General features: G+C 38.1%; 1 protein-coding gene across 3 annotated transcripts in view; it reads right to left on the bottom strand.

Moving 5' to 3' along the window:
* Positions 1-12,715, bottom strand: part of LOC126161944 (phospholipid-transporting ATPase IF-like) — a 633,423-nt gene that overhangs the window by 2,485 nt on the left and 618,223 nt on the right. For all 3 annotated transcript variants that reach the window (XM_049918123.1, XM_049918124.1, XM_049918122.1), the window contains one exon: positions 12,040-12,144. In XM_049918123.1, coding sequence (XP_049774080.1) covers positions 12,061-12,144 — 84 coding nt within the window. In that variant the 3' untranslated portion in view covers positions 12,040-12,060. The remainder of the gene's footprint in view (positions 1-12,039; positions 12,145-12,715) is intronic.

Raw genomic sequence — 12,715 nt, 5'->3', positions numbered from 1 at the left:
CTCGGTAATTAAATGCAGATGAGGCAACATACTTGCAAAAAGAGCATAATACATTAATTTTTTTACAAACAATTAAGCATCTGCATTACGCAGTCCAGTTGTGATTTGTACATAGTGATAGTGTCCAGGAAGTATTGTGAAACTACAGTGCCAGGTAATGATTCATTACTGTGAATGCAGAGTTTTATTTTGTGGTCATTTCTCCTCTACGACTATAACACGAAAACTTCACATTATCATGTAGAAATGGACAGAACAAAATTAAAAATACAAAGAGAGAAGTAAAGCCAAACTTTTGACAGTTAAGGAGCACCAAAATTTGCCTCTTTATTCTGCCAACAAAATCTTGCAAGAAACCTGTTTCGTACCTACTGCCTCCATACTACCTAGTCCTAAATCCTGTAGAACTAGTCTGGAGTCTTGCAACAAATAAGATCTGAAATTGTAATACATTGAGCGTCTCACTCTTTCGGCATAACGCTACTTTAATGTTTTTTTTTAACTTCGGTGCTTTTATATTAAAGTAGATTTTATGTTGCCCTCACAAGGCTGAGATAACCTCCTTCTAAACCTTTCCACCACAAAAAATTTTTGTGGTACTCTGAAATCAAATCCAGGGCCTGTACATTACTAGCAAAAAACATTAACATTAGACTATGTGGCCAGTTTGCTTTTGCTGCTGTGACATTAATTATTACTTTTGTGACATTAGAAGACTTGCAGAAAGTGTATGACAACTACTGGGGAAGAGAGAATTTGACGGACGAAGAAACTGAAAATATAATAGAATCAACTGGCATTATCAACCATGACTGAAACAGCCGACAACAAATCAACTAACACAGCTGTGAAAAATAGCGACATCACTGTGGAAGGTAGTTGTATGGATACTGCCAGCAACGTGTCGTGAGGAGCTAAGATGAGAAATACTGTACGTTCTGTTTTTGTCCTAAATGAGGACCCACCAGATGTGTAAGTGTGTGACAGAGCTTCAATAGTAAAATAATTGAGCGTACACTATTGCTACATCTCTTCCCTGCTTCTTGGGCTAAACATCAGTGCTGCCAGCCACTCTGGCCAGGCAACCAGTTTGTTCTGTGAGTTAATACAGACAGAATGAGAGCACTATTACAAAGCCTCATGGCTTAGCACGATGGCTGAAGGATGATTGATATTAATACTTATTTTGATTATAGGATACAGACAATGAAAACATACAAATTGTCTTAGGAACAGTTTGGCAGTTAAAATTAAAGCAAAATTGTTTTGGAATGAACAACTTAGTCAGTAGCAGTTGCAGGCAACAGGCTTGGCAAAGTGAAAAGAGTGGTGATATACTTTAGTGAAACATTACGATTTATGGACTAAAAGTTCTAACATTGGCATGTATGACGAGTCATACCAAGTCCAGAACCAAGAGAGGCATGCCCTAATGTGTGAATGAGATGAAAAGAAAAGTATGAGATACCAATTTACTCTCTTTGAATTAGGAAGAATAAGAGGTTAACATTCCACTGATAAAAAGCCATTGACAACAAAGCTGCAGAAATATGGGTAAAATATATATTTATGGTCTTGTTCAAGGAACTGGCAGTAGTTGGGGAGGGCGAACTAATAACTAAAAACTGTGGTGAGGCCCAGAGATCCATGTGATGCCAACCAGTTGCAATGTCATCCTCTGCCAATTGTGCCTTTTGGACATGATATGGAGGTTATGAGGTCAGTATGACACTCTGTCACCAGCTTTCCAGGCCTCAAAGCTCCTATTTCTCATTTCAGTAGCTCCTGAGCTGGCATCAGTAAGCTGAGTGGACCCAGTTCCAGTACTCCCATTAATGAATAATCCATGGCAGTACTGGGAATTGAACTTGACTGTCGCACTGACCATTCGGGTACTGAGGCAGACTCTGGCAAAAACTAAATCGAGAAGATTTGAACACCAATACTCCTGAACCCTTAGTATGTGTATTTCTGCTTTTGGCCTATTTTCCAAAGAATAAGTTATTACTCTTGCAGCCTTTTATTCCATATTTATATTGGGTTATTAGTACTGTTTTCTTTTTGGCAGATGAAATTTTTTGTGTTTTATTCATTTGCAGAAAACTGAACGGTAAGCAAAAATGTGAAACTGTTAAGTGATATGTGCAAATTTCCAACGCGGTGATTGCTGACAGATAGTGATTTTCAGTAGGTGGAATTTTCAAGTTGCCTCTGAAGACCCTGCAGAAGCTGGCAGTTTTTTTGCTGTTAAGGATATTATTAATACTTCTGTCAACTTTTATTAAGCTTTTTGTCCTTGGAATGGACCCATCCAATAGAATGTCGGGACAATCTTACATCATTAAATGAAACAACAAGTTTACCGTTAGCAGTCACCGTTTTATTTTTTCCACGCCGCATTTCAAAGGTTTAAACCTCCATCATCGGGTGGATTTACATTAGTTAGTATTACATATGTGTGTGTGTTCTGTTACGATTTTGGAGGAACTTGTGGCACTGCCTAGTGGAGAAACAAGACACTATTTCAGGATATGGTTTTGGATTACTTTTGACAAAAAATTAAACTGATATCTAATGGTAAACTTTCATAAGTAAACTAGAGTACCTCCAGTGGTCACAGGTTCCTTTTACTGTCGTAACACATCACATGTATACTGCCACATTTGTAAACAAATATGGCGTCTGGAATCAGCTGGGTGCGAGGTTCGTATAGCAGAAGAGAAGACATAATCGCAAAGTGCAAAGAATATACATCATAACAACATTATTACAGAATAATTGTTTAAAGCATTTGGAGGTGTTTGTTTTGAGGTGTTGAATATATGTGTGTGTACTTCAGTTGGTATATAAATCCAATTTTGAAAAGTTAAAACAGCTAAACATTCACACTCGTTTACACAATCAGGTGAAATGTTAAAATGGCTTAAACTTCATACTTGAAAATAACAATTAGGCGAAATGTTACAGACTTGAATTGCAATGATCATATTGGCTACAGCAGTAAAATCATATATAGATGACACTCTTTGGAGAGAGAGAGAGAGAGAGAGAGAGAGAGAGAGAGAGAGAGAGAGAGTGAGTGGAAAGAGTGATTATATGAGAGCAAACATTTACATGGCAAGGAGTCTTAAGATTGGTTAATGCTATAAAATATGCAGATAGATATATACTTGTGCCAGTAGTTGATGTACATACAGTTTTAAGCTGACAAGGGGTACAAGCTGTTGGTGTGATGAATTATCTGTGAATGAGGTCAATCTCTTGTAATCTTGGTGGCTGTCAATATTTATGGTAAATATTAGGGTGGGTGTGTGTGTGTGTGTGTGTGTGTGTGTGTGTGTGTGTGTGTGTGTGTGTGTGTGTGTGTTTTTTAAGAGTGGAGCTTGACTATTCGTTATCTACACCATATGGCATCCTAGAACAGGGAACAAATTTTAGTCTTTCTTGAACTAGACAAATGGGATGTTTCATTTATTGGGTCTTACACTCTCGCAACAAAAGTTATACTTGAAGGATTTGTTTATGTACTGGAGAAAGCTGATTTAGAAATCATCTTCAGGGAATTAAGATTAATAACACTACATTGCAAAATCTTTAGTAATTGATAAATGAATCGTAAGAACAAATCAGTCTGAAATAACTAGTGTAGTACAGGGGAGTCTGCTCTACATTTCTAACAGTGAATTAGAAATTAAGACCAGTGTAATAAAGTTAAAATAATAGCTGAGGTGTCTTTTGAGACTGCTAGTTGTAGAAGTGGCCTAGTTTCTTTTCCTTAATCCTTCACTTTACACAGTTTGATTTAAGGAGCAAAATGCAAATCATACACAGCTGAAAATTTAGTAAAATAAAGCCTGTCTGTATCTTAATATAAAATAGTAGGTGATAAATGCTTTCGAGAGACGTGAGACAGGGCATTTGACATTGCTATCCTTCAATTCATGTTTGGATATTAGGCTTTTAAAATTTCTGTAACCCGGAGGTACTAATCAGCCTCATTAGACTGCTGCTGTATTTCATTAACATAAATCAAAGTGTTTGGTACTTTGTGTTTGTATGATGAACTGTAGTGGCATGTAATTGGAAAACTGAAATAAAAATATAGGATGGCACTGACACGTTTATCAGTGAACGAAGTCAAGGTCATGCGAAATGGCTCGTAACGTCACAGAGGAGGCAAGACAAATAAAACATAAATCAATATCTAACAATGTATGTGCTATATGCCTCTCTCTCTCTCTCTCTCTCTCTCTCTCTCTCTCTCTCTCTCTCTCTCTCCCCCCCCTCCCCCCCCCCCCCCCCTTTCTCTCCCTCACATCCTCTCATATATTAAAGAGAGTCACTTGTGAGCCATATTGTGCATATGTACTACAACCACAGTTTTCAAATTGCAGCTCTACATGAGCAGCAAAGTTCTTTTGGAAAAAATGAAATGTGATTTAGACATTACTTAATATTGCCACAGTTACTTAACCTGAAAAATTATTTATTATGGACCATTAGTTTATTTTCATAGTAGTCATCCAGACACGCACAAGAGCTGGGGAGCTAAAGCAGTAATACTGCTATTGCAAAATTTACCTCAAAAATGAAACATGTAACATTTTGTCAAGTTTTTCAAAAAATAAAATATTATCCAGAAAAAAGAGAGGGTGGACTTGGAGGATACATTACTCATTAAATAGGGAAATTGCTCAGCCCACAAATCAAGGAAGACAATAGGACATGATGGTAAAATCAGCACTGAAATGCTAGCTATAGATGGCATTTGAAAACCCAAAAAGTTAACAACATTGCCAATTAACACGTCAGGAATAAAGGAAGACCAGATTGAAAATAAAAGCAGAGATACACCATAAACAGACAGTAAAATAGAACAATGAAATGCCCACACATTTTCTGTTCAGATACCACATTCTTTTCCAACCATTTCTTTGCTATACTGTTCTTTCCTCATGATTACTCCTGGTACAAAACATCCTCTTACCATTACCTACTCTGGCTCTTATCAAAGTAAGACCTGCTTCATTAATAGTAAAGTTAGTTTCGAAATGCCGTATATCTGGTGATTCAATAAGGACTTCAGAATTGGTCACTTGTGTACACATTTATTGGACTGACTAGAAGGGCTGTTTACGGTGTAATTATGTGGCAAAATATTAGGGGCTTTCAATAAGTAAGGCAACACTTTTTTTTTTTCCTGAAAATGCTTCTTCTTATTCCTCACTTTTTTTGGCTGCAAAACCCTATTTTTCAACATATCTCCATTCAATACAATGGCCTTATGCCACCTTACTCGGAGGCCCTGTATGTTCGCAAGGTAGCTCTCTTCTGGGCGATGTCAGAAACGTTTGCTGCATCAGTAACTTATCCATCCTCTACGAATGCGTCCTGTGTAGTGCATCCTACATCGGGCCAAGCAGATGGAAGGTGCGTGATCTGGACTCTATGTTGGGTCAGGAAGAACAGTCCAATGAAGTTTTGTGAGCTCCTGTTGGGTGCGCAGACTTGTGTGAGACCTTGTGTTGTCATGGAGAATGAGAAGTTCGTTTGCATTTTTGAAGTGATGAATACACTGAACTCATTTCTTCAGTTTCCTGAGGGTAGTACAATACACTTCACATTTGATTGTTGCATCATGAGAGAGTACATCAAACAGAAAAACCGCGAATTTACTGAGGATGCAGCTTTGACCTTTTTCGTCGGAGAAAAGGTGTGGCATCACTCCATGGATTGCCTTTTTTGTTTCAGTTTGAAGCGATGGACCAATGTTTCATTGCCTGTGATAATGTTTGACAAAAGATTGTCACAGTCAGTTATAGCGTGCAAGCAACTCCATACATATGCTTTTTCATTGTTCTTTATGGTCTTCTGTTAGGCAGCGAAGAACCCAGCAGGCACACACCTTTGAGTACCACAACTGGTGGACGAATATTTCAATCCTATCAACAGAGAGGTCCAGTTGTGCGGCGAGGTGTTTGTGATCCGCCAGCCACCTTGAATGAGTGTGTCTGCACATTTCAACATTGCAGGAGTCACAGCTATGTGTGGCTGGTTAGCAGGCAGGAGATCTGACAGGTCAATGTGACCTTGTTGCGATGATACAAATGAGGCATCTAGTCATCATCACCAAACAACTCACCATGCTTTTGTTCATTGCCAGGTCTCCCTAGATATTCTGCAAGCACCTATGAATATCTGTAATGCTCTGGTTTTCTGGTAAAAGAAACTCAATGAGAGTTCTCAGCTTGGAAAGCACCTCCATTACAGATGCCATTTTGAAGGCACATATACCACTGCTACATATCAGGAGTTCATGAAACTGTAAGGGTTCAAGTGTGGGTATTCCATGACATCTCACATGAAATACCGCATGTTTTGCATTACTTATTGAACGTCCCTCGTACGTCAAATTTTTTCATTCATAGTAATACATCAGACTCCTTAAAGCAATAATGCCAGTTGTTCTAATATGATTGTGTTCACAGCTTCTGAATGTGCTTTGTTTTGAATAATCAAAGAATGTGACAACTTTACAACAGAATTTTCAAATCACATGATAAATTTTTGAGTGTCATATTTGGTACAGTGGGGCCAGCTACTCATAACATAATATAGCAATTATGATTCCAAAATGACTGCTAAGTCAGATTGCTTTATTTGTTACAATAAGCCCTACTTCTGCAAATAACCATTGTCAGGGCATCTGTAAGTGAATGGTGCACAATTTTGGCACAATATTTCCAACATTCTTGGTAAATATTAACTAGAAAACATTATTATAAAATTTATCTAAAAACAAAGATGATGTGACTCACCAAACGAAAGCGCTGGCAGGTTGATAGACACACAAACAAACACAAACATACACACAAAATTCAAGCTTTTGCAACCAACGGTTGCTTCATCAGGAAAGATCAACCGTTGGTTGTTTGTGTGTCTTATCAACCTGCCAGCACTTTCGTTTGGTAAGTCACATCATCTTTGCTTTTAGATATATTTTTCCCACGTGGAATGTTTCCCTCTATTATATTTGTATCATTAATTTGAACCCAACAATTACGTTTATTATAAAATTTGTTACATATATCAGATGGTTTTGACATCCATATATTATTGGGATTCTGTCCCTTTCTCTTTGTCTTAATTACACTCTGTTAGTGTCCTTGGAGTAATAATTGTTGGCTGTACTACAAATAATTTGTTATGTGATATTGTTAGTGGTCTTGTATAATCTCTGGTTGTTTCATAATATTTTGTGTCTATCTGTTTTCTTGATTGATTATTTCAATAAAGCTTTTGATGTATTTTCTTGTGTTTTAGGTTGATTTGTTTATTTATCTATGATGTAAGAATTATTGTACCACAATTATGTACTGAATATTTCCATCTTAAATTATACAGATACCCAATAGTGCAAAGATATGGAGCCTGTAATAATGCATTTTGTATTAGCTGACATGTAATACAGCATGCCTGCATGACAAGAAGTAGACTGTCAGTGAGAATGCCATAGTGTCAGCAAGAGGATTGACTGTACCTTCTTACCTACTTAACCATGAAATGAATAATATTTATTGCTAGTTTCTCAGAACTTTTTATATTTAACTTCGTATTGCACCATATGTCCTGACTCCAACCACCCACATGACATCACCTGTCCTAGTTGTTCCTCTCATTGGCCATCACCTTTTAATTCCTATTCTCCCTCTCCCTTCCACTTCCATCATTATTTTCTATTTATTTGATGTTAATATGTTTTGTCCATCACTTTCTTTTCTTTAATTAGCTGCTTCCCCTCAATATTTTGTACTTTCAACAATATTATGAGAAGGATAGATTCCTACTCAGCAAATAAAGGAGATGCTGAGTTGCAGGTAGGCACAACAAAAATACTGCTATACATTTAAGTTTTTGGTAAAAAGACTTTCTGAAGCAGAAAACACACATACAGTCACACAAGCACAACTCACACACACGACTGCTGTATCTAGCCACTGTGGGAATCAGGTTGTGTGTTTCCTACTTCATAAGGTCTTTTGGTGGACAGCTCAAATGCATACTGCTACTAGTTTTTTCTCATAATGTTGTCCATACCCCACTCCCAAGTCTATGTAAGGTCTCCACTCATCACTCTCTTTCATTACATTGTACACTCTTCTCTTTTGCTGCCACTCTCTCAAACTGACCATCATCACTGTCTCCTCTGTCCTTGGTTCCCACTGCTATTGCCTTCATTCACCTCTCTTTCACTGCACTTTCTGTCTCCCATCATCACTGTCTCCTCTCTCTTGCAACATCACTGTCTCTCTGCTGCTGTATTTCAGCACAAAAAAGTGTGAATATGTTCGTGTGTCAAAATTTTTGCTGAAGAAGGTGGGATGAAGATTGAGGCAGCTGTTCCCCACTTTTCTGTAAGAGCCTTTTAAGAAGGAGCATATTCAACTTTTTTTGTACTCTGACAGTAGCATTTTCAGGCTGGTTCCCTTCTTTGCCTTCTTACCGCAGGGTCTGATGCTTATATAAAATGGATTTTGTAGGTCAATGAAGTTATGACAGTTTGTTTCTATACACTACTGGCCATTAAAATTGCTACACCACGAAGATGCCATGCTGACATGAGGAAAGTTTCCAACTGATTTCTCATACAAAAACAGCAGTTGACCGGCGTTGCCTGGTGAGACATTGTTGGGATGCCTCGTGTAAGGAGCAGAAATGCGTACCATCACGTTTCCGACTTTGATAAAAGTCGGATTGTAGCCTATTGCGATTGTGGTTTATCGTATCACGACATTGCTGCTCGAGTTGGTCGAGATCCAATGACTGTTAGCAGAATATGGAATCGGTGGGTTCAGGAGGGTAATACGGAACGCCATGCTGGATCCCAACGGCCTCGTATCACTAGCAGTCGAGATGACAGGCATCTTATCCGCATGGCTGTAATGGATTGTGCAACCAGTCTCGATCCCTGAGTCAACAGATGGGGATGTTTGCAAGACAACAACCATCTGCACAAACAGTTTGATGACGTTTGCAGCAGCATAGACTATCAGCTTGGAGACCATGGCTGCGGTTACCCTTGACGCTGCATCACAGACAGGAGCACCAGCGATGGTGTACTCAACGACGATCCTGGGTGTACAAATGGCAACACGTCATTTTTTCGGATGAATCCGGGTTCTCTTTACAGCATCATGATGGTCGCATCCATGTTTGGCGACACTGTGGTGAACGCACATTGGAAGCGTGTATTCATCATTGCCATGCTGGTGTATCACCCAGCTTGATGGTATGGGGTGCCATTGGTTACACGTCTTGGTCACCTCTTGTTTGCATTGACGGCACTTTAAACAGTGGTTGTTACATTTCAGATGTGTTACGATCCGTGGCTCTACCCTTCATTCGATGCTTGCGAAACCCAACATTTCAGCAGGATAATGCACGACCACATGTTGCAGGTCCTGTACGGGCCTTTCTGGATACAGAAAATGTTCGACTGCTACTCTGACCAGCACATTCTCCAGATCCCTCACCAATTGTAAACATCTGGTCAATGGTGGCCGAGCAACTGGCTCGTCACAATACGCCAGTCACTACTCGTGATGAACTGTGATATCGTGTTGAAGCTGCATGGGCAGCTGTACCTGGGCATGCCATCCAAGCTCCGTTCAACTCAATGCCCAGGCGTATCAAGGCCGTTATTATGGCCAGAGGTGGCTGTTCTGGGTACTGATTTCTCAGGATCTATGCACACAAATTGCATGAAAATATAATCACGTGTCAGTTCTAGTATAATATATTTGTCCAATGAATACCTGTTTATCATCTGCATTTCTTCCTGGTGTAGCAGTTTTAATGGCCAGTAGTGCAGTTTGATACATGCACAGAAATAACAAATAAGTACGGATAATGTAATGTTAACAAAAATTTGTCTCCTATCCAATGCAAGTTCACTTTACCCTACTTTACATAAAGAAGCAAAATATTTTTAGGCTACAGCTACAGTATACCAAAAGATGTGGCGTTTGACTAGTAAATATGAAGAATTTCATTTGACATATAATTTTTTGTAAGATGCTTACGCCGCCAGGTGCACCATCGAATAATTTCCAGTTCAAGACAGTCTGTATATGAGTGAAGTGCTTGTTATACAGAGACAGCACTTCATAAAGTTTTATTGGTGAAGAAAAAGGTGATAAAAACATAGTTTGGAGACCTCAGAATGACCCAGAACCCTCACCAACATGTTCACCACATCAGTTAAAACTGCATTTAAGCCTCAGGCCAGGTATAAATGCATAAATTACGTAACTTTCAACCTCTGGATATTGGTAACAGATAATGATATCAAAAAAAGTTTCAAAGCCTGAGAATGTCATCTTAAGGATATTTGGTAAAAATGTCGACGTTTTGCCGTGGATAGAAAGTACAGAAATGGTTATCCCCACAAGTGGTACTTTTGGTACCAAAAAAGTCACGGATTTCCAGAGCTTTATTATCAAACTGCCCATGAATAAATGGTGCTTTTATGTCATCTAAGCCCACCCTAGACCACACGTAATGCAAAAGAATCAACCGATTTGTTCAGTTGGCCTGGGCTGGGAGGAAATGTGTGATCTTTAAATTTTGACTCTGTACTGAAGGATAGCTACAGTATGTCCATTATTCCAGTAGGCATACAAATGGTCGCCAGGTCAAGGGCTATCCAGAAACTTGACTCACTTATCACTGTGATCAATAGAACGCGAGATATGACCATCTAAAAACTTGTCTTTTCATGTGTGGAGTTTTGGAACATTGGTACCATGCACAGTCATCAATAAACTTATTTTTCATTCGCTCGTAACTTCACCCACTACTATTTCGCAGCTTTTCTTCTCGGTGCATATATCAATCACAGAAAAAAGAGTGTCACATTTCAGTTGCCATTGTATGTTACCTTACCTTTTACTGCTACAAATTTTGTATTAAAATTCTTTGGTCATTATTTACTGTTAAATGTGCAGTGTAACAGTTTTCATCTGAGCAACATTACAGATAAGTGGTGCACAGTAAGGTACTTTTAGATGCTTTTTGAATATTTGTCAACTATATAAGTTGTTTAATTCTAAAAATAATGTGCCCCTTCTTGTTAATATAGTATTTTTGTAGCAGCAAGAAACAAATGCAATTAGGTTTGGAAGAAAAAACCAGTTCGTTACATGAAAGAACACTAGATACACATAACAGTATGTATAGATGGGTGCAGTCATTCTAAACAGAAGTTAATAAAAGTGTTCACTTAAAAGTGGTAATATTAACTATAGTCAACTTGCAAATATGATATGAATATGTCTTCTATCACTATTTTGTCTACTACCACTCTTTTGGCTTAAGCTTTATGGGTGCCAAGAAGAAGGAGAAGAAAAATTACCAACACAGACCCACATTATTTTTGAGTAATGAATATAAATAATATGTGGCCTGATACCGTATGTAATCAAAATATGATTTAATGCATATATTTTATAATAAAAAGAAATTGTGTTAATACATAGGCCAGTGAATACTCCAATAAGAAAGCTTCAAAAGAAGGAAGCATTACTGCTCTTAAGTGCGGTGCAAGTTGAAGTAAGTGTTTGATGTTGGGTTACATGATGAAAGGATAGTGAAGAAACACATTTTTGTAACTAGCGTTATTTCTCTTTTGCTGCACTAAGTGACCATTTATCAGGAGGTGAAAAGGTGCCAACAGAAGCATAATAATCATAAACAGTGTAGGTGATTGCTATATTACTCTTACAAATACAAAAATAAAGGTTAAAATAAAATGTGTGTATATAGTTTTCTTCCAAAAGATCTCCTATCATTAGTAAACTTTCTCTCAAAAGAGAAGCTGCTAATAAAATGGAGATCAGAGGAAAGAACATCTGAATAAATAGTGGGGAGGGAACTCTGACACAGTATGGAATCTGCCAAAATGAAATTACATTGGCTGCTGTGTAACTCGGTTACCATAACAAATGTGAATATATGTTGGAGGGAGAACACTCAACTCACCTTGACAGCAGTTCCATGTCCTCAACATCTTGTAACTACAGTATCATTTAAATTGGTTCTTTTTCTTCTAGGATTGAAATACTGCATTGCGGTTTGACTTCGCTCCTAAAATTAAAAATAAAAAGGTTGAAACAGAAAATGATCCTTTAAGCTTTTGACGTTTTATTTGATATAGTATGCTTGATTGACTGGTGAGAATAATGTCAAATAAAAACAAACTTGCATATGTTTGAAGTTATGAATAATTGTAGGATTATGATCAAAGAAACTGAGGAATTTTTCAGGCCTTTACTGACCAAAATAAATGACATAATTTCTATAGAATCTTGCAAAAGATGTAAATGAACACAGGCTTGTGAGCAATAAATCAATGTTGTTGCTATTGGCTTCAGTTCAATGATTGGTTTGATGCAGTTCTCCATACTGCTATACCCTATGCAAGCCTCATCACCTCCAAATAATAATTACAAACTGCAGCCTTTTGAACTTACTTGCTGTATTCATCACAATTTTTACCTCCTTCCATAGACACTGGACTCGCATTCGGGAGGACGATGGTTCAATCCCGCGTCTGGCCATCCTGATTTAGGTTTTCTGTGATTTCCCTAAATCGCTCCAGGCAAATGCCGGGATGGTTCATTTCAAAGGGCACGGCTGAGTTCCTTCCCCGTCCTCC

The sequence above is a fragment of the Schistocerca cancellata genome, chromosome 2 (assembly GCF_023864275.1).
Source record: "Schistocerca cancellata isolate TAMUIC-IGC-003103 chromosome 2, iqSchCanc2.1, whole genome shotgun sequence".
Classification (NCBI taxonomy): domain Eukaryota; kingdom Metazoa; phylum Arthropoda; class Insecta; order Orthoptera; family Acrididae; genus Schistocerca; species Schistocerca cancellata.
The sequence above is the reverse complement of the archived record's forward strand: the minus strand, read 5'-3'. Positions and strand labels throughout refer to the sequence as shown.